At 55.9% G+C, this 22,052-nt stretch overlaps 1 protein-coding gene across 6 annotated transcripts; it reads left to right on the top strand.

The window, feature by feature from the left end:
* Positions 1-6,825: 6,825 nt before the first annotated feature.
* LOC105488290 (furin, paired basic amino acid cleaving enzyme) lies at positions 6,826-21,916 on the top strand. Of its 6 annotated transcripts, none has more exons than XM_011752202.2 (16): positions 6,826-6,949; positions 14,078-14,413; positions 14,776-14,874; positions 14,983-15,078; positions 15,418-15,546; positions 15,657-15,733; positions 16,048-16,136; positions 16,651-16,823; positions 17,246-17,458; positions 17,912-18,012; positions 18,133-18,236; positions 18,329-18,446; positions 18,554-18,733; positions 19,142-19,266; positions 19,380-19,490; positions 19,734-21,916. In XM_011752202.2, exons 2-16 carry the CDS (start codon positions 14,237-14,239, stop codon positions 20,324-20,326), a joined length of 2,385 nt encoding a protein of 794 aa, XP_011750504.1. In that variant the 5' UTR covers positions 6,826-6,949; positions 14,078-14,236; the 3' UTR covers positions 20,327-21,916. The 6 variants fall into 6 exon arrangements, with proteins under 6 accessions (XP_011750504.1, XP_070956759.1, XP_011750503.1 ...); XM_071100658.1 differs by lacking the exon at positions 6,826-6,949 and adding an exon at positions 9,312-9,411; XM_011752201.2 differs by lacking the exon at positions 6,826-6,949 and adding an exon at positions 10,035-10,188.
* The last annotated feature ends 136 nt before the right edge of the window (positions 21,917-22,052 follow it).

Raw genomic sequence — 22,052 nt, 5'->3', positions numbered from 1 at the left:
GTGCGAGTAGGGGTGGGGCGCTGCAGGAGTCTCTTTCCCGTAAATAATGTACGTGGCTTGAATTGGAGACTGACTGCCATGACCAGACAGAGCCCTGTCGTTTCTCAGGAAAATAATCTTCCTAGAGCACTACTTAGAAATTATTCCTTCTCTCTAAAACTGACAAGATCAGGGAGATCGGCCCTGCCAGGATCTCTTGAGGAGAGAACTTAGCAAGCCCAATGAGGTGGCTGTCACAGGGAAGCAGCGTTCCCACCTGTCCCCCATGCGGTCAGGCCACCAGGGTCCCTTAGAGAGCACTGCCCACTAGTGTGCCTGAAATGGGCTCTAGATCCTCTCCTCCCCCAAGCAGGCACCAGGGTCCAGGGCGACCAATGCCAGCAAGGCTCTGCCAGCCTCAGTCAGCCTGGTCCATGGGCCCCAGCGGGTTGCCCATGTAATCTGTGTGGCATCATGTGAACAAGTTGGGAAGTACTGGCCTCAGAGGACTGTTTGCTGACCTCTGACCTCAGGGCAAGAGGTCAAAGGAGCAGAAATCTTACAAAATGGGTACAAGGGCACCTCGTGGGCCACCCAGGAACCAGGCCACACCAAAGGCTGCACTGAAAGTACACAGCCATGCAAGGGGACTGGTAGCTCTCTCCCAAGAGAAAAATCACCTGCCAGCACCAAGCTGCTGTCAGAGCAGAGGCTCAGCCATGAAACTAAGCCAACAGAGAAGGGTCAGAAAAGCTTTGTGGGCCAGCCAACTGGAAGAGCATTCCTGGTTCAGGAGGAGGGAGGGTAGAACACAACCCCAGCAGCCCTCATTGCTGGTTGGCACAGTGCTGCACACTTCACAGCTGTCACTGATGATGGGGTACTGCTGTTACCCCATTTTATAGAGGAGGAAACTGAGGCCCTGGGAGGTTGAATAATTTGCCTAGGGACATTCAAGAGCATTTCAGAGCTGAATCTGAAATGAGGGCTGGGCTGATCACCAACACTGCAGCCTCCCAACAAGTCTGTGGAGGGGAAGGGCAGTTCAGCACTTCAGTAGCATGAATATTATTTAAAAAAAAATCAGGGCAGGTGCAGTGGCTCATGCCTGTAAGCCCAGCACTTTGGGAGGCTGAGGAGGGAGGGATCACTTGACACCAGGAGTTCTAGACCAGCCCAGACAACATGGTGAGACCTTGTCTTTACAAAAGAATAAAACATTTCAGGAGGCATGGTGGCATGTGCTTGTAGTCCCAGCTACTCAGGAAGCTGAGGTGGGAGGATTCCTTGAGACCGGGAGTTCAAGGCTGTAGTATGATGTGATGGCACCTATGAAGAGCTGTTGTACTCCAGCCTGGGCAACAGAACAATACTGTTTCAGACAAAAACAAAGAAAACCAGAAAAATCAGCATGTACTACTATGAGAACATAGGTGAACAATTCTTGTCCAAGAAAAAGTCAAATGTGAATCACAGCTGAGCCACCCACATCATGGTGGCTGAGTGAATCTGTGTCTGATTTAGCCACAGTTCAGCACTCTTGTAGAGGCAGAAGGCAGAGTGGTTGAAGTGTGTAGGCTTTCTATTCTTATGTCCCAGGTTCAAATCCTGGATCTTTATTTTCCTTAGTGACTGTGAGTCCAGGTCTCAGCTTCCCAATCTGTGAAACAGGGATCATAACAGCACCTGCCTCAAGGGTTGTCATGAGCAATATATGAAGCAATCATTATAAGGCATTGAGCACAGAGCCTAAGAGCATGAGCCCGCAAATGCGCTATGAGTTTCAGCTGTTAACTCAAAGCAGTTTTTTGTTGTTGTTGTTGCCAAGTCTCTGGCTAAAGATGCCCAAGGGCTATGGTTTAGAGAGAAGCACCTGAACCCTCCTAAGCAGTTGGGTTGGGGGATCCCAGGCCTGGCTGCCCTGCCAGCTCTTGTCCCGCAGAGGCCCCCATTTCGCAGGTCAGATGTGTGGTTCACCTCCTGTACAGCCTTCCCAGGCCTGTGCAGGAGCCTACCACCTGCTTACTGGTTTGTAAGTCATTCAAGGGCTGGTGCTTATAGTCACTCAAGGTGGTGACTCACACCTATAATCCCAGCACTTTGGGAGGCCAAGGCAGGTGGTTCACTTGAGGTCAGGAGTTTCAGACCAGCCTGGCCAACATAGCAAATGAAATCCTGTCTCTACTAAAAATACAAAAAAATTAGCCGGGTGTGGTGGCACATGCCTATAATCTCAGCTACTCAGGGAGGCTGAGGTACAGGCTGCAGTGAGCTGAGATCATGAAACTGCACTCCAGGCTGGGCGCGGTGGCTCAAGCCTGTAATCCCAGCACTTTGGGAGGCCGAGATGGGCAGATCACAAGGTCAGGAGATCGAGACCATCCTGTCTAACCTGGTGAAACCCTGTCTCTACTAAAAAATACAAAAAACGAGCCGGGCGAGGTGGCGGGCGCCTGTAGTCCCAGCTACTCGGGAGGCTGAGGCAGGAGAATGGCGTGAACCCGGGAGGCGGAGCTTGCAGTGAGCTGAGATCCGGCCACTGCACTCCAGCTTGGGCGACAGAGCAAGACTCCGTCTCAAAAAAAAAAAAAAAAAAAAAAAAGAAACTGCACTCCAGCCTGGGTGACAAAGTGAGACTCTGTTTCATAAAAAAAAAAAAAAAAAAAGTCACTGGACTCTCCCAAGCCAGTCCCCTACATTTCACATCGGGAGGGTCACCTATGGTGCCTGTGTCGGGCTGTGGTGGGTTCCCACACGAACCCCTTGTATTTCTACTCCCCATGGTAGTCAGAAGAGCCTTTAAAAAAAGGGTAAATTTGGCCGGGCGCGGTGGCTCAAGCCTGTAATCCCAGCACTTTGGGAGGCCGAGACGGGCGGATCACGAGGTCAGGAGATCGAGACCATCCTGGCTAACACGGTGAAACCCCGTCTCTACTAAAAATACAAAAAAAACTAGCCGGGCGTGGTGGCGGGTGCCTGTAGTCCCAGCTACTCGGGAGGCTGAGGCCGGAGAATGGCGTAAACCCGGGAGGCGGAGCTTGCAGTGAGCTGAGATCCGGCCACTGCACTCCAGCCTGGGCGGCAGAGAGAGACTCTGTCTCAAAAAAAAAAAAAAAAAAAGGGTAAATTTGCCGGGCACGGTGGCTCACACCTGTAATCCCAGCACCTCTGGAGGCAGAGGCAGGAGGATTGCTTGAGGCCAGTCTGGGCAACAGAGCGAAAGCCCATCTTTTAAGTTAAATTTAAAACTATAAAAATAAAACGGCCAGGTGCGGCGGCTCATGCCTGTAATCCTAGCACTTTGGGAGGCTGGGGCAGGTGGAATGACTGAGGTCAGGAGTTCGAGACCAGTCTGGCCAACATGGTGAAACCCTGTCTCTACTAAAAACACAAAAAAATTAGCTGGGCATGATGGTGTGCACCTGTAATCCCAGCTACTCAGGAGGCTTAGGCAGGGGAATTGCTTAAATCAGGGAGCTGGAGGTTGCAGTGAGCCGAGATCGCGCCACTGCACTCCAGCCTGGGCAACAGAGCAAGACTCCATCTCTAAATAAATAAATAAATAAATAAGTTTTATTAAAGGGTAAATCAGTCGAATTTCCAAAAGAATTTTGAGAATCCAGAGCCCATAGCTCTGATAACTAAACTCAACATCTGGACCCAGCTTGGCAAGTGCTCTGTGATCCAGCCCATTACCTACCTCTCATCTCATCTCTCCGTCATGCTCCAAGAAGTGTCTGCTCCCCAAGTGTATAAGCTCATGCCCCCAGGCCCATGTCCTTGCCCTTCCCTCTGCCTGGTACACCCTTCCTCCAGATCTTTACACTTTTGCCTCTTTCTTCAGCCTCAGCTCAAACATCATCTTCTCCCAGAGGTCTTCCCCGACTACCCCAGGGATAGTAGCCCTCCCCCTCCCCCAGGCACTCTCACATTACCTTATCATTTTCTTTCAGAGCTCTTAGGATTATCTGAACTTCTCTCATAAACTGGGTTATTCACCTGCGAACTGCCTGCTTCCCTCGCTATAACTGAAGCACTGGAAGAGGTTCTGAACCCAGTAGGCACTCAATGAGTATCTGAGGAATGAATGAATGAAATGCCTGGTGCACAATCAACCTCCACGAAAGCAGTTTTTCTTTTCACATATAATTCATCCCTGTCACAGCCCCTCTCCTTGCTCCCCTGCCTCGCTGAGGGGCTCCTAAGAACCTCCGTAGAGGTCTCCATCAGCCAAAAAGCATCTGCACAGTCAGAGACGGCCCCTGACTGCTGCTTGCAGTGCTCCCTCCTGCCAGGTGCAGCCCCTTGGGCATGAGCCTGTAACACACAGGTTGGCACATGGCGTCTGGCTTCTGTAAATGCTCTCTGCTCCCAGGTGTGCCATGCCCTACTGAAGGACAGCACTTACCCTCCTCCAGGTATTAACCGACTTTTCCCCAGCAATGTTTGTTTTAGGGATTAAAGTTTGTGGAGGAGCCTATAATTTCCAGAATCATCTGTTCCTTTCCTGGCAGCCAGCACATTTGTTATTCTATTTTCCCAAGCCCCTGATAATACCGTTCCAGACATGTTGGTTTGATGGCATCAGTCAACGGAAAGACTCTCTGAGGCCTGCTGTAGGCCAGAGGACAGGCTCTCCGGGCCACACTCAGGGGTGACTGAGCCAACTCTTCATGCCATTCCTTTCCTTCCCTGCCTAGGACGACCTTACAGCCCATGATCACTTTTCTTCTTTTTGTTTTTTCTTCCTGTTTCCTTTTTAAGTATTATAGTGACTCCTTATTTATTCAGCACAGTCAAGAAACGGACTACTCCACAGTAGTGAATTTTCAAAATAATGCCCTTCAAGCACTAAAACTAAACAACACATCTTCAAAACAGCTTTGCTGAGGTATAACTGACACACTATAAACTGCATGGATTTAAAGTGTACAACTTGATATATTTTGACATATGGGCACACCCATGAAACTATCACCACAATCAAGATAATGAACATGTCCATCATTCCCAAAAGTTTCCTCCCACCCCTCCCTGCCCCCTTCCCCAAGCAACCAGTGATCTATTTTCCAAATACGTCTTTAATGCTACAAGGGCCCACACACCTCCCTGCCTTAGAAAATGGAGTATGATCAACATGATTGATCCTTTCCTTGATTCAGCATTATCACCAACACGATGGAAAGTGATGTCGGCCGGGTGCGGTGGCTCATGCCTATAATCCCAGCACTTTGGGAGGCCAAGGCGGGTAGATCACAAGGTCAGGAGATGGAGACCATCCTGGCTAACACGGTGAAACCCCGTCTCTACTAAAAATACAAAAAATTAGCCGGGCGCGGTTGTGGGCACCTGTAGTCCCAGCTACTCGGGAGGCTGAGCCAGGAGAACGGCGGGAACCCGGGAGGCGGAGCTTGCAGTGAGCCGAGATCGTGCCACTGCACTCCAGCCCGGGCGACAGAGCGAGACTCCGTCTCAAAAAAAAAAAAAAGAAAGTGATGTCCTCAGATGTCATGAGGATGCATGATTTTTTGCCCTCACTAAATGGCCCATTGTTGTGCTGGCATACTGGGCGGTTTCAAGTTTGGGAGTTTTCTCCCTCGCTGCCAGCTGTCTCAGAGCTTAGTTCCCAGCAGACAACTCTTGCTGCCTCGAACCCTGGCACACTAACCACCATCCTGTGATGTTCCCACTCCTCACTCTGCAACAGTGGTTCTCTGCTGGGAGTGATTTTTGTCTCCCAAGGGAAATTTGGCAATACCTGGAGATCTTTTTGGTTGTCATCATGGGAGCGGGAGTGCTACTAGCAGCTAAGTTTAGTGACTAGGGATGCAACTAAACATCCTGCAATGCAGAGTCTCCCCTACAGAGTATCCCACCCAAGATGTCAATAATGCCAAGGTTGAGAAACCCTGTTCAGGATGACAAACCGACTGAAAACTCAACAAGGGGGCCAGGCACGGTGGCTCACGCCTAATAATCTCAGCACTTAGGGAGGTCGAGGTGGGTGTATCACTTAAGGTCAGGAGTTCGAGACCAGCCTGACCAACATGGCAAAACCCCATCTCTACTAAACACACACACACACACAAAAATACAAGTGGCATGTGCCTATAATCCCAGCTACTCGGGAGGCTGAAGCATGAGAATTGCCAGAACCCAAGAGGCAGAGGTTGCAGTGAGCTGTGATCAGGCCATTGCATTCCAGCCTGGGCAACAGAGCAAGACTCTGTCTCAGGAAAAAAAAAAACAAAAAAACATAAAACAAACAAACAAAAAGAAACTATGAGGATTGAGTGATTCACATTTCTGAATCAACAGAGAGAAGGAAGGGCAGCAGGCTTGTTGAAGCTGGAAGGTGAGGGGGGTTGCAGACTGAAGAAGATCCTGGTGTGTCCCAGTTACCTCCATGCAACCCTACTAGAGGTGGTCTCTGGCTTCCTAGGGATAAGCTCCAAGGGATTCAGCTATGGTGCACCACAGCCCAGCGTTCAGCAGCTGCTCAATGAATGTCTGCCAGGTGAGACTGCACCCAAAGCATTTATTACATTACATTATGTACATAATGTGGCAGCACTTGCTGGCCATGGAAGGCAAGGCAGAAGACAAGGAGCTGGAGCTGGTGGAAGGAAGCCATTAAGTTAGCCAGTGGCTGGGATGCAGCAAAGCTAGGCAGAAGGTAAGTGCAGATCCACCCCAGTACGTGAGGAAAATGAGAAGGGCTGGCCATGTTAGGATCCAGTCCCAGCGCGACCAGATATGTCACCACCACATCACTTTTAGCTCCTCCCCCCACCCACACACACCTTATTTGCCTGTCATATAAAGAAGGTTTTCCCAAAGTGGTTTAGCCAGAACTGGAAGAGCCCTGCCCTGTGAAGGGATAGGAGCCTGACTGTTGCAGCTGCAGCCTGTGGTGGGGAAGCAGCAGCGGCCGGGATGAATCCCAGGTGTTCTGGAGCTGGATGGTGAAGTATGGACACGCTTTATTCGATTTCGCATTGACTTAAAGGTTTAATTATTTTAGGAGTTCTTGTAGACATTCCTGAAAAATGCAGGTAAGCAAAAAGAAGAAAACAAAGATCGCAAATGTGACCCTTTCACTCGGAGAGAACACCAATGGAATTTTGTTGGGCATCCTTCTATGCAAGTCTGAATATTGTGTAGACTTTCTGCTTAAAACTAGGTGTGGGTGCTGCTGCCGGAGGCTTTATTTGCTGTGCCTGAGGTGGGCCAGAGATTTCACTGAGGATTCCCAGAGCACCCCAAGAAGCACTTGGAGTCAGGATGACTGGGTGGATTTAGGACTATGTTACTCTCAGGAGCCTCCCTGGATTAGCCCCAAATCAAGGATAAAGAGAGGCCTGGCTGAACTCTTCCTCCCAGAGCCCTGCTGGGAAAATGGGAGCCCCTTTGCAGCCCCCACTTACCCATCAGGCCCTGCTCCTCCCACTCATCTCCAGACTTCTGTCACATGCTCAAGTCCTGCTAACTGTTGTGTAAAGCTGATAAGGTGGGATCCCGAGGACCTTGGGCCCCGAGGGCCCCAAGTCAGGAGACCTGGGCTCCAGGGCCAGTTGGGAGTGATAAAGAGAACAATACCTGCCCACAGGACTTGTTGCAATGAGATAAAGGCAGAAGTCACCAGTTGTGGTCAAATGGGATTTTTTCCAGAGAGGTCTCACAGAGAGTGGCTTTCAAATTCTTTTTAGCAGCAGAATTGTTGTAAAATACAATCTCATGTGAAACCCTAAAATATGAGACACTCTGGTTGAAGCAGAGAGAGGTGCTCACCTGCTCAATCCTGTCCTCATTCCTCCCTCTGAGGGTTGCACCTCTGAGAACCCAGTTTAAAGAATTTTGCCTTATGCCAAAGTCAGGATTGAAGAGGCAAGCTGGCTGGGAGAAACTGGGAAGCTCCACTTCCCACCGCCTCTGCCTGGGTGGCAGCCATCTGAGCCTAGGCTAGCCCCTCCCCCTCCAAAGACCCACTTCGGGCTCCCCTGGGGCCAGCCTCCAGGATGGGTGGGGCACCTGAAGTAGCAAGTATTGCTTTTTTTTGGGCTGACCTTTCTTCTAGGCCTGAGGACAAGTGGGAAGATAGGTGGGGCCAGCCCTGTCCCTGTTTCCCCTCAATGGAGTTCTCTTGCTCACAGCCTAAGGAAGAAGCGTGACTCACTTCCTGCCTCAGTCTGACTGCTGGAGTATTGTTCTCCCAACTGTGGCTGGCACTACCCAGTGTGGCCCCTACAAGTCTTAGTTCCTTGGTGGAGGGGAAGTCCCCACTTTGGGACAAGGCCAACTGGACTTACCTTCCAGCTCAACTTTGAGGACCCAGCATTGTTCCTCCAGTTTCCAGTTTTTGCAGTGTTTCTAAAGGTGCCCGAATCGTACCTTTGAATGAATGGGATCAGCATTCATTAAATATTATCTCCATTTTATAGAGGAGTAAATTGAGGAAGTCTCTGATAAATTAACTTGTCTAAGGTGTCCCAGTAAAAAATAGTGCCCCAGGGACTTGAACGGGTTTGCTGATTTTCATCAGTTGCCTTAAGAATTATCATGATTTAACCTCTCTGGGCCTCAGTTTCCTCCTATATAAAATGTAGACAGTGATACATCAAAGGTACTTAAAGGAAAATGTACTGTACCCACCTCATGGGGCATGTGGTGAGGACAGAAGGGGTTGACACAAGAAAAGAGTTCTCAATGGTGCCTGGCTCACAGAAAACACTCAGTGGATTTTTTTTTCTTTCCATTACCCGGGAACCTGTGTTCAGGAGGCCACAGGCAGATCCTGTGCAGCCAGGTTATCTCACAGGAAGCGAGAAGAGATGGGCACAGGCTGCTCTGCGACCTTGGAATAACCCAGCCTGGGAAGCTCTTGGCCACATTTTCCTTCTTTTCTTTCTCAGCTCAAGCAGCATCGGCCTCAGCCAAGTAGCACAAACGTTTTCTAGGGCCCAGGGAGGGAGAGGCTCCGGCTGGTATATTGCAAGTAGCTTGGATTCAGGTTCTGCCAAACACCCCAGTCTCTTGCAGGATCTGAGGTCTGCTGGTTGCGGAACTTTGGGCAAATTATTTAAACGTTGTGCGCCTCAGTTTCCTTATCTGTAAAATGGGATTAATAATGTCAGCCTGACAGGATTATATGGATCAAATCATGTACATAAGGAGGAGATAATATAAAGTGACTGGCCTGGTGCCTGGCAAGCGGTTGGTGTTTAAAAAAAAAAAAAAAAAAAAAAAAAAGCTAAAAATATTAAAAGGAGGTGGGTTACTTCTGCTCATATATCCACCTGTCTATACAAATGCAGACGAAGTCGTGACTCCTCTAACAGTAGGCCCAGAGGAGGCTGGCCCCGCCGCCGTGCAGTCCTCCCTCGACCTTGGACTGGAGGACCCCAGGTCTGCCGTCCCTGGGCACTTAACCCGGTTAGGCTCAAACTCGTGGCCCAGGAGTGGGAAGAGGGGGACGGAGAGGGTCGGCCCCCCAAGACTCCGGCCGAGGCAGGGCTCAGAGTGCCTCCCTCAAGCCTTTCCCCTCGGTTCCGAGTTCGGGTCTCCAAAGCCGTCTTCCCGGGGAGCTCGCGGGGCGAAGAGCCGAGCCCGGGGGCGGGGGCACGGCAGCGGGGCCTCGTGCCTGGCGGCCGCGAGGACTTTGGGATCGCCTGCCCCACTTCCTACCTGCCCCTACCGGGAGTCGGAGGCAGCGGGCGCCCCAGAAGGCCCCGCAGGGCCGCCGCTCGGGGCCGGACGCGCTAGGGCGCACAGCGCTAGGAAAGCGGGCCCGGGGCCGGGCGGCATGGGCGGCGGGCGGCCGAGCCGGAGCCGGCGGTGGCGGCGGCCGGGGAAGCGCGGAGGTGGCGCCGCGAGGGGGAGGGGCGCGGCGGCGGAGGAGGAGGAGCCCGGGCCGCCGCCGCCGCCGCCGCCACCGCTGACAGCGGCCCGAGTAAACAAGCCGCGCCGCCGCGGCCCGGCCGCTGCCCCCGCCCGCGCCGGAGCTGGAGCCCAGGCCGAGCCCTGCCCTGGTCGCCGGCCGGGCCGAGGCCGCGCCGCCGCGCCTCCCCGCCTCCGCGCCGTGACGCTGCCGCCGGGCGCGGGGACCGCGCCGAGCCCAGGCCCCCGCCGCCGGGCTCTTCGCTCGGCCGAGGGGCACCCGAGCCGCCGCGGCGCTCGCCTGTAAAAGTTTCCCCGTCCGGGCTCCCGAGGGTAAGCAGCGAGGGCGCGGGGCCCGGGGCCCGGGGCAGGCAAGCGCGCCTGGGAGCCGGGCCCGAGGGGAGCCGGCCGGGCCGGGCCGCTCTGCCCCAGGAGCGGGCTCCGCGGCCCGGAGGGTCAGGGCACTGGCGCCGGTGCAGCCCCGACCCGGGTCCCCCGGGGCCCGGCTGCCCGCCCGCTTTCGGGAACTGGCTCCGGGGCCGGCCCCGAGGGTGGAGCTGCCGGGAGCAGACAGGGCGCTCAGCAGCCCACCTGAGCGCGCCGGGCGGGTCTCGGACCCCCGGCCCTGGCCGGTACTTTTCCGCGTGGGGCCAGGGCGAGCCCTCTGACCTCAGGAAGCGCCTGCGGGGCCCCTGCTGGGGGCGGGATGGGGAGAAAATTCCGCAGGCTCCGGGTGCTCCCGCCTCCCCGCCGCCTCGGGGGCTGCCGCCGGCTCGCCCACTCCGCGGCCGCGTAGGGCCTGCGTTCCGCCCGGGGAGGGGAGGAGCGGCCGGGGGCGAGGCGGGGGATCCTTCTCCCGGGCCTCGCCCCCGCCCGCACACCTGTGCGGTGAGGACTCAGGTGCGGGATCCGCGGGCGCCGGCGGCGGGCGCAGGTAGGTCCCGGGGCTGCCTTCTGCCGCGGCCTGGCCGAGGCCCCTGTGCCCCCGCGGGGTGGCTGAACCGGGGGGCGGCCTGCTTGCCAGACAGGTCTGACGGCAGTCACTTGTCTGGTCGGAACCCGCTTTCCCATCATCCTCTACCCCATGGCCCCTGGGGTGCAGACCCTCATCCACTGGAGGGTGTTGGGATTCTTATTCCGACTTGGGAAGTGCGAGGGGAACCCAGGTGATGTGGCCTGATGAGAGCGGCTGCTGAGCAGGTGTGGACACAGCATAGGAGAGTAGCCAAGCCTGGCCTCTTCTCAAGCAGAGCAGCCCTCGTTTTACTATTTCCTATATTGGAGCATTTGATTTTAAAAAGGATTCTGTGGCTTTTTAAAAAAAGTTTGAAAACCGCTGGTCTAGCAGTTTTTACCACCAAGGAAACTGAGGCCCAGGGAGAGGAAGTGACTTGTTAAGATCATCCAGCAAGTAGTGGGCAGGAACTGGGAGCGATAATTTCACGGGAGCCTCCCAGGGCTGGTAACAGGACCCGGCGTGGTGTCTCTTCTAGAGGAAGAGATTGATTGGGTGTCCGGGTGGCCCTCCCGTGGCCTGCTCTGTGGCTGTGTCAGAGCCAGACCCCCAGTGTCTGGGAAACAGCAGTGGGTCCTGGGGTAAGGCGCAGTTTGAGTGGCCCAGAGTGGCTCTCTGTGTCGGGAGGTTCTGGAGCTGGAGAAAAGGGCTGTGCCCAAGAACATAGCCAGGAAGAGCACCCACAGCTCTCTCTGGCCACAGCCTGGAGCACAGTCCCATGTGAAACAAGATCATGAGAAATACAACAGGCCTCCAGGTTTGAGACAAACTGGGACTAGAGGGTGAGTCAGAGTCTGGGATGGGGGTGGGGAGAAACCCATTCATTCATTGTTTTCAGTTCTTACTCTTTTCGGGGATCCTCCCTTGTCCCGCATGCTGTGGCAGAGCCGTCTGTGGGGGTCTCATTTTCTGGAAGCCATCCCCACCCCTCACCATGGGTGGGGTTGTTGGATGGAGGGAGGCTGGCCCTCTTTCTTTGGGGGGACTGTTCAATTGCGCCTGAAGCCTGCTTTCTTTCCGAGTGCTGCAAGGTAATTAAATAGTTGGTTAATCACTTTTAACGCCAAGCAGCTGCGGCTCCATCTACAGTGTGCTGGAATCTGGGCTAGACCCAGATGAACCCAGCCTCGATTTGGGGGCTCCAGCAGGACTCACAGCACTGTGGTTGGTGGTGGTGGGGGCAGGGGGATGATCCAAGAGGCAGCTGTGGTGGCAAGAGGAGAGAGATGAGGCCCTGTTCCTATGTGGCTCTGCCCCCAGGGTCCCACATCCTCTCTTAAATGAGGGACTTGGGAGGAGGTCCCTCCATCCCCTAGGGCTGGGGTGCCTAGCTGTCCAGCCATTGATCAGGCCAGCTTTCTGGAACCAACCACCCAAGGCACCATGGGGCTGTGGTTCCCAGGCCTGCCCTGGAGCTCTGTGGAGTCTGCCCACAGGGATGTGCAGGAGCTGTATTGTAGATGTCTCCTGCCATCAGCTGTCAGGTTATTTTGGTCCAAACTGAAAATACTCCAGGAATTGTGTGTGGAGTACCCCCAGCCTGCAGGGTGGGACTGCAGCAGTCAGGGAGGCCGGTTGTGTCTAAGGGCAGCCTCTGGAGAAGCAAAGAGTTCTCTATAGTGAGCCTGCCTCTGTAGCTCCCCAGGGCCTACGTGAGCTGGGGTGCCTTCCTTTTGGTATCCGGCAAAGAGTGGCCTTGGCTATGGAAGTGGTAAGGGCATCCAGGGCCCTGCCGCTGCTCATGGAACTTGGCACTGATACGGGATACCCCCAGCAGCACTGCTGGGACCTCCCCCAGCTTCCCTCCTTCCTCCAGGGGCTTGGCTTCTGGCTAGTCAGGGGCTCTATGTGGGGACAGTTATGTGGCCCTAGGCAGAGAGGTCCCGCCGTCTGTTTGCTGAAGGAGGAAAAACAACACTCGGACTATTGATTCAGCCTCACCTTGGCGCTCCTGGCTCAGCAGCCAGTGTTTGCCCTGGCTGCCTGGGCTCGGATTACGCAAGGCTGGTGGGCGTGGAGCAAGCAAGGGGGCAGCTGGGGGCCTCCAGGCCCAGGCAGGGCAGGGCTTGGCGGCCCCAGCGTTCCCCAGGAAACAGTAAAAACGAGCCTGGGCCCCTGACTTTGCTGATAGAGCCATCTCAGCCATAGAGGGAGGTGAAGCCTCTGTGATTGCCACCCCGCACCTCCTCAGGACATGGCCCATAAAAGTACCATCTCACCTAGGGTCACCCATTCTTTCTTCTTAGGAGCTGTGGGGCTTTGCAAATAACTCCCTATGGCTGAATCTGCTTCGCTGAACTAGGAAACCCTAGTGAGTTGTATAGATGCCATTCATTTAAAAACCTTGAAAAGCCAGCATCTTATTCCTATGTAAAATGTACCTAGGTGATTTGGAGAATACAGTGACACAAAGAAGAAAATAACAATTACTTGTAATTCTCACCATCTTGAGAGAACCACTGTTAAGGTTTTATAGCGTGTGTCCTTCCGGATTTTGTTTTGGTTTGTATAAATATACATGTAAAAATAGTTTTTAAAAAATAAAATGGGATTATGTGTATATACTGCTTTATAATGCATCTTTTTTACCTTGATCAGTTGAATATTTATTCATTTGTTGTTTCTGATTTTGAGTGACTCAGGGCTTGATAGTCTTCATCCTGCTGCTTCTGTTACACTTTTTTTTTTTTGAGAGGAAGTCTCGTTCTGTTGCACAGACTGGAGCACAGTGGCGCGATCTTGGCTTACTGCAACCTCCACCTCCTGGGCTCAAGCAGTTCTTGTGCCTCAGCCTCCCGAGTCGCTGGGACTGGAAGCACCTGGCTAATGTTTGTATTTTTAGTAGAGACGAGGTTGCACCACGTTGGCCAGGCTGGCCTCGAACTCCTGACCTCAGGTGATCCACCCGCCTCAGCCTCCCAAAGTGCTGGATGACAGGAGTGAGACATCATGCCTGGCCTTTCTGTTACACTTCTTACATTCTTGCATGGAGAAAGGATTGGGTGGGATTGTGAGGGCATCCATCTGTCCATCTATCTGACTGGCCTTGGGTGCTAGATTTCTTCTGGGGAGTACTTATTTTTTTACCCTTCTCCCCCAGATCTCATTTCAGGCCCCAATTGAAACTTGAGGTGGGCAGGGCAGCTTTAGTGCATGGCAGGGGAGGAACTGACCCTCTCCCCCCTTTTCCCTTCTTGTTCCTCTCAGAGTCGGCACTCCTCACCCTCCCGAGCCCTGCCCATCTCGTCCCCATGCCCCCACCAGTCAGCCCCGGGCCACAGGCAGTGAGCAGGCACCTGGGAGCCGAGGCCCTGTGACCAGGCCAAGGAGACGGGCGCTCCAGGGTCCCAGCCACCTGTCCCCCCCATGGAGCTGAGGTCCTGGTTGCTATGGGTGGTAGCAGCAACAGGAACCTTGGTCCTGCTAGCAGCTGATGCTCAGGGCCAGAAGGTCTTCACCAACACGTGGGCTGTGCACATCCCTGGGGGCCCAGCAGTGGCCAACAGCGTGGCACGGAAGCATGGGTTCCTCAACCTGGGCCAGGTAGGTGTTCTTACCTGGGCTGCTGGCCTAGGCACAGGACATTGCCAGGGGGTGGGACCAGAGAAGACAGGGATTCTGGCACCAGGGAGTAGGAACTGTTGGCCTTGTTTGCTCAGGGGCATCTGGGTAGCTGGCATGTTCTGGGTGGCCAGGAGCAAAGCACAGGTGGTTCAGGCGAGCAGCATATCCCAGTGAGTGAGTCCTCACGGTCCCTGCATGTTGCTGGGTCCTGGACAGGGAGCAGATGCCCCGCACCCCCGACCATGGCGAGCCTCTGGTGAAGCCATTGTCCACCCCCGTCCCCCGCCTCCCTGGGGACTGACAGATGGAAAGCCCAGCTCAGTCTCCCTGCTTTATTGCAGATTTTCGGGGACTATTACCACTTCTGGCATCGAGGAGTGACGAAGCGGTCCCTGTCGCCTCACCGCCCGCGGCACAGCCGGCTGCAGCGGGAGCCTCAAGTGAGTGTGGCCCCAGCCCCCTCCTGATGCCACCCTCCCCCTCCTGCTCTCAGGAGCCCCTCTCGCCTCCTGCTCCACCCACACCATCTCTCCTCCACTCCCCCGCAGGTACAGTGGCTGGAACAGCAGGTGGCAAAGCGACGGACTAAACGGGACTTGTACCAGGAGCCCACAGACCCCAAGTTTCCTCAGCAGTGGTACCTGGTATGCGGCCTTCTTGGCTGCTGGGACCTCCTCCCCAGATGCACCATCCACCCACCATGAGCTCTTGGCCAGAGGAGACTGACTTCGAGGCCTCCTCTGATTCTTTTCCTTTCCTCCTGCTGGGCAGTCTCTTCCTGGCCCATCCTAATAAGCAAGCCTGGGGGTGGCCCTCCCAGAGTCCTCTACATTCCCATGGAGTCCAAACAGCCAGTGGTGGCCTTTCAGGAGCAGGGATGGGTAGAGGAGGAGGTTTTAGGGTAGCAAGGGGATTCTTCAAGTTGTCCCTAGCCTCACAAAACCAATCATCTCTCATAAGTGATGGGGTGGGTGTCTCCGCAGTCTGGTGTCACTCAGCGGGACCTGAATGTGAAGGAGGCCTGGGCGCAGGGCTACACAGGGCACGGCATTGTGGTCTCCATTCTGGACGATGGCATCGAGAAGAACCACCCGGACTTGGCAGGCAATTATGTGAGGAAGTGGGGGAGGGAGGCCGTGATCCGTGGTGAGGTGTGTCTAGAGGCTGTCCTGTTCTATCAGTGAGGTCAGCCTTCTCCTGATGGTGGCCAAATCCTTCTTAGGATCCTGGGGCCAGTTTTGATGTCAATGACCAGGACCCTGACCCCCAGCCTCGTTACACACAGATGAATGACAACAGGTAAGAAGTGGCAGGCCCCTGGCCTCTGCCTCCCTTCTCCTTTATTCCACTGAGGAACAGGGCTGAGCCTGGGTGAGATGTGCCCTGCCTAAAAGGGTGAGGCTTTTTCCACAGTCCTGGCCCACCTGGGGCTCTGAGGGAGGGCTTGGTCAGAGTGGAGATGGCCACAGGCCCAGTGGAGTGTGGGAGATGGGCTGGGCACTCAGGGGATGGTGGGTGTCAGATGTGCAGATCCCTCGTGCTCCTCAGGCCACATCTGCTGGTCCCTGTTCACCCCATTCGTCCTACTCATGCTATGCACTTGGCCGTGGCAGGCATGGCACACGGTGTGCGGGGGAAGTGGCTGCGGTGGCCAACAATGGTGTCTGTGGTGTAGGTGTGGCCTACAATGCGCGCATTGGAGGTAAGTGTGGGCTTGGGCCACCTTGTCTTCGGGAGGGCCCGTCAGTGGGATTTTTCCCTGCCCGCTTCCCATCTGGCTAATGCCTGCCACTTTCCCACTGGATCCTTTGATCACATGGCTGTTCCATGGAGGGTTCTCAAAGGGTCAAAGACTGAAAGAGTTGGACCCCTGTGGAGTGAGGGTTTCCTAGCAGGAGTCTCCTGAAATCCTCACGACCCATTGTGAGTCCTCATGTGGCAGATCCTTGATCACCAGGCTCCTTTGGGAACCGGAGACTCTTTCTAGTCCAGAAGGTGTGGTTGGGGGCAGGAGGTGTTCTCTTTTCCCTTCTCTGGGTCTTGTCTTTGAAAGGCAGAGGCAAACGGGTAGTTGGGGGTTCAGGGTTTCCCAGCATCAGCCTCTACCCTCCCCTGCTCATCCCCTGGGGTGCAGGGCTGGGTGTGCTTCTTGGGGTGGGAGCCCCGACAGCTGGACCCACGCAGCATCCCTCTTCATGCCCCCTCTTCATGGCCAGGGGTGCGCATGCTGGATGGCGAGGTGACAGATGCAGTGGAGGCACGCTCGCTGGGCCTGAACCCCAACCACATCCACATCTACAGTGCTAGCTGGGGCCCCGAGGATGACGGCAAGACAGTGGATGGGCCAGCCCGCCTCGCTGAGGAGGCCTTCTTCCGTGGCGTTAGCCAGGTGAGGTGGGGATCGGTCCAGCCCATGGGGGCAGGCTGGGCGGTTTTTTTGGTTTATTTATTCTCGTGTTTAACTTTACACAAAACATGTTTATTGAAACATTAAGGGACAAAAGAAAAGTAAAGTGCTTATACCAGTTGCACTTGGCTAATTAAAAAACAAATTTTTTTTAGAGATGAGGTCTTGCTATGTTACCCAGGGTGGTCTTGAACTCCTGGCCTCAAGCAATCCTCCCGCCTTGGTCTCCTGGTCTGATTTTTTGTGTGTCTAGATAGACATATTTGGATACACACTTGATCCACCAGGGATCTCACAGGGGACAGGAGGTTCCCAGAGAATGAGGCCAGTTCTCCAGCAGTGTCCTCCTGCCAACCCTCCCTCAAGTCCCAATCTTGAATGACCCCAGCCCACTCTGTCCACAGGGCCGAGGGGGGCTGGGCTCCATCTTTGTCTGGGCCTCGGGGAACGGGGGCCGGGAACATGACAGCTGCAACTGCGACGGCTACACCAACAGTATCTACACGCTGTCCATCAGCAGCGCCACGCAGTTTGGCAACGTGCCCTGGTACAGTGAGGCCTGCTCATCCACACTGGCCACGACCTACAGCAGTGGCAACCAGAATGAGAAGCAGATTGTGAGTCTTACCTGGGCTTGGGGGCTGGGGAAATGGGGCTGCTGGCTGACTTTGCCCAGCACCCTCTTTTGGAGGCTGTCTGCCTCCACCCCCATGTGGCTGGGTGATAGTGGCTCAGGCATCATGGAATGTGAACTCTGGGGCTCTCTAAGTTCTTGGGAGGCGGTGGAGCCATACCTGAAGCCTTTGAAAAGCCTAGTCTCTCCCTAAAAACATACGTCGTTCTTATTCATCTCCAACTGCTAGTTGAACCCCCTTATTCCTTTGGAAAATGAGGTTCAGGAGGGGCTCATCATTAGCCTGTCCACAGCAAGTTAACAGGGCAGCAGCTGGGACCCAGGGGTCTTGGCCCTGGCTTCTCATACCATCTGTGGTGCCCAGGGCCTGTAGGCAGGTGGCTCCTCTAGCCCTCTCCACCCATCACAGGCCCCAATAAGATTATCTTCCTGGCAGGTGACGACTGACTTGCGGCAGAAGTGCACGGAGTCTCACACGGGCACCTCAGCCTCTGCCCCCTTAGCAGCCGGCATCATTGCTCTCACCCTGGAGGCCAAGTAAGTGGGTGGGGGCCAGGGGCAACCCTGTCTCTACCAGCACTCTCTGTAGGGCAGCCCTTAGTCTCCAGCTGCTCCCAAAAAAGACTGATCCCTGACCTCTCCTTTCCTTCTTTGCAGTAAGAACCTCACATGGCGGGACATGCAGCACCTGGTGGTACAGACCTCGAAGCCAGCCCACCTCAACGCCAACGACTGGGCCACCAATGGTGTGGGCCGGAAAGGTGAGGACAGGCTGGCCCGGCAGGCTGGATGTGGAGTTAGGTGGAAGGCACTCTGTGCCTCACAGCTGACTTCACCTTCCCTGTTCCCACAGTGAGCCACTCGTATGGCTACGGGCTTTTGGACGCAGGCGCCATGGTGGCCCTGGCCCAGAATTGGACCACAGTGGGCCCCCAGCGGAAGTGCATCATCGACATCCTCACGGAGCCCAAGTGAGGGCTGGACCCAGGCTGGGAGGGGGCCAGTGGGACCAGAGTCGCAGGGGGTGCCCGCTGGTCCCTCTGGGCCAGGCTGACCGTCATGGTCCTCTCCTGCACAGAGACATCGGGAAACGGCTCGAGGTGCGGAAGACCGTGACCGCGTGCCTGGGCGAGCCCAACCACATCACTCGGCTGGAGCACGCTCAGGCGCGGCTCACCCTGTCCTATAATCGCCGTGGCGACCTGGCCATCCACCTGGTCAGCCCCATGGGCACCCGCTCCACCCTGCTGGCAGCCAGGTGCTTGCTCTGTCCCTGCCCATCACCTCCTCCTCTCACAGCCCGCGTGCTTGCCTTTGCTCGCTCACACGGCCCAGGGGGCACTGAGTGCTACTCAGTGGGGCACTCTTGGCATTTTGGGAGGGACAGTTTTGTCCTGTGGGACTGTCCCATGTTGCAGGAATCCCTGGCTTGCACCTATTTAATGTCAGTAGTGTGCCCCACCTTGTGCAGTGCCTGTGTATCCTTCTAGAATCCCCTGGTTGAGCATGTCTGGCTCGCTGGGAAACAGCCAAGCCAGCAGGCACTTCTGGCCCCATGAGGTTGGTCTGCGTGGGGGAAGGGTATGTGGCCCGCGTGCTGTGGGTTAGATGTCCCTAGCTTGGGGTCCCCCAGAGGCCTCAGGGCTGTGTGCACTCCCCTCCCCAGGCCACATGACTACTCCGCAGATGGGTTTAATGACTGGGCCTTCATGACAACTCATTCCTGGGATGAGGATCCCTCAGGCGAGTGGGTCCTAGAGATTGAAAACACCAGCGAAGCCAACAACTATGGTACTGGGGGCACTTGAGGGGTAGGGGTACGAGGTGGAGGGCTGGCAGGATCTAGGGCACTGGGCGTGGTGCCAGCACTGTCCAACTCTTGCCTCCTCACTGCTCTGGAACAGGGACACTGACAAAGTTCACCCTCGTACTCTATGGCACTGCCCCTGAGGGGCTGCCCATACCTCCAGAAAGCAGTGGCTGCAAGACCCTCACGTCCAGTCAGGCCTGTGTGGGTCAGTAGTGGGTGCTGTTGGGCTTTGGGGGCCGGAGTCTGGGGGGATGGCGGGTGCCTGTCCTGAAGCCCAGCTCTAAGAAAAAAGTCTCAAGAGACCTAGGGCCCCTGGGGCTTTTGGGATGACCACAGTCCTGGGGCTGGGGGATCTTGGGGATGTGGTGACTTGGCTTGGGGCTGCTATGGTCCTGGGGCTACAGTCTGTTTAGCTGACACACACTTGCCCTCTCTCCCACGCCGGCAGTGTGCGAGGAAGGCTTCTCCCTGCACCAGAAGAGCTGTGTCCAGCACTGCCCTCCAGGCTTTGCCCCCCAAGTCCTCGATACACACTATAGCACCGAGAATGACGTGGAGACCATCCGGGCCAGCGTCTGCGCCCCCTGCCACGCCTCATGTGCCACATGCCAGGGGCCGGCCCCGACAGACTGCCTCAGCTGCCCCAGCCATGCCTCCTTGGACCCTGTGGAGCAGACTTGCTCCCGGCAAAGCCAGAGCAGCCGAGAGTCCCCGCCACAGCAGCAGCCACCCCGGCTGCCCCCAGAGATGGAGGCGGGGCCGCGGCTGCGGGCAGGGCTGCTGCCCTCACACCTGCCTGAGGTGGTGGCCGGCCTCAGCTGCGCCTTCATCGTGCTGGTCTTCGTCACTGTCTTCCTGGTCCTGCAGCTACGCTCTGGCTTTAGCTTCCGGGGGGTGAAGGTGTACACCATGGACCGTGGCCTCATCTCCTACAAGGGGCTGCCCCCTGAAGCCTGGCAGGAGGAGTGCCCGTCCGACTCAGAAGAGGATGAGGGCCGGGGCGAGAGGACCGCCTTTATCAAAGACCAGAGCGCCCTCTGATGAGCCCACTGCCCACCCCCTCAAGCCAATCCCCTCCTTGGGCACTTTTTAATTCACCAAAGTATTTTTTTATCTTGGGACTGGGTTTGGACCCCAGCTGGGAGGCAAGAGGGGTGGAGACTGCGCCCTTCCTACCCTCGGGCCCATCTGGCCACCTGAGGTGGGCCCAGGACCAGCTGGGGTGCGGGGAGGGCCGTACCCCACCCTCAGCACCCCCTCCATGTGGAGAAAGGAGTGAAACCTTTAGGGCAGCTTGCCCAGGCCCAGGCCCAGGCCCCAGCCCCAGCCAGAGTTCCTGCGGAGTGAAGAGGGGCAGCCTTTGCTTGTTGGGATTCCTGACCCAGGCCGTAGCTCTTGCCCTTCCCTGTCCCTCTAAAGCAATAATGGTCCCATCCAGGCAGTCGGGGGCTGGCCTAGGAGGTATCTGAGGGAGGAGGCCACCTCTCCAAGGGCTTCTGCACCCTCCACCTTGTCCCCCAGCTCTGGTGAGTCTTGGCAGCAGCAGCCATCATAGGAAGGGACCAAGGCAAGGCAGGTGCCTCCAGGTGTGCACGTGGCATGTTGGCCTGTGGCCTGTGTCCCATGACCCACCCCTGTGCTCCGTGCCTCCACCACCACTGGCCACCAGGCTGGCGCAGCCAAGGCTGAAATTCTGGCTGAACCCTGTGCTGGTGTCCTGACCACCCTCCCCTCTTTTGCACCTGCCTCTCCCGTCAGGGCCCAAGTCCCTGTTTTCTGAGCCCGGGCTGTCTGGGCTGTTGGCACTCACAGACCTGGAGCCCCTGGGTGGGTGGTGGGGAGGGGCGGTGGCCCAGCCAGCCTCTCTGGCCTCCCACCCAATGCTGCTTTCCCCTGTGGGGATCTCAGGGGCTGTTTGAGGATATATTTTCACTTTGTGATTATTTCACTTTAGATGCTGATGATTTGTTTTTGTATTTTTAATGGGGGTAGCAGCTGGACTACCCACCTTCTCACACCCACCGTCCGCCCTGCTCCTCCCTGGCTGCCCTGGCCCTGAGGTGTGGGGGCTGCAGCATGTTGCTGAGGAGTGAGGAATAGTTAAGCCCCAAGTCCTGAAGAGGCAGGCCAGCCAGGCGGGCTCAAGAAAAGGGGGTCCCAGTGGGAGGGGCAGGCTGACATCTGTGTTTCAAGTGGGGCTCGCCATGCCAGGGGCTCATAGGTCACTGGCTCTCCAAGTGCCAGGGGTAGGCAGGTGGTGGCACTTAGCCCCCTCCAACACTGTGCCCTGGTGGAGAAAGCACTGACCTGTCATGCCCCCCTCAAACCTCCTCTTCTGACGTGCCTTTTGCACCCCTCCCATTAGGACAATCAGTCCCCTCCCATCTGGGAGCCCCCTTTTCTTTCTCCTAGCCATTCCTGGTACCCAGCCACCTGCCCAGGGGTGCCCCCTCCTCTCCCATCCCCCTACCCTCGTGGCCAGCCCGGCTGGTTTTGTAAGATACTGGGTTGGTGCACAGTGATTTTTTTCTTGTAATTTAAACAGGCCCAGCATTGTTGGTTCTATTTAATGGACACGAGATAATGTTAGAGGTTTTAAAGTGATTAAACGTGCAGACTATGCAAACCAGGGCCAGTCTCCAGTGTGTTACCATTGCTCCTGCATTGAAGCTGAGGATAGGGGGCCAGTTAGGCCCACACAGTGGCCTGCCTGCCTGGACGTGGGCCCGTCAGAAGGTCAAAGTCCTCCAAGGGGCGGGAGGATGTG

Source organism: Macaca nemestrina, chromosome 7 (genome assembly GCF_043159975.1).
Source record: "Macaca nemestrina isolate mMacNem1 chromosome 7, mMacNem.hap1, whole genome shotgun sequence".
In the NCBI taxonomy this organism is placed as follows: Eukaryota; Metazoa; Chordata; class Mammalia; order Primates; family Cercopithecidae; genus Macaca; species Macaca nemestrina.
This window is presented reverse-complemented; position numbering and strand designations above follow the sequence as displayed.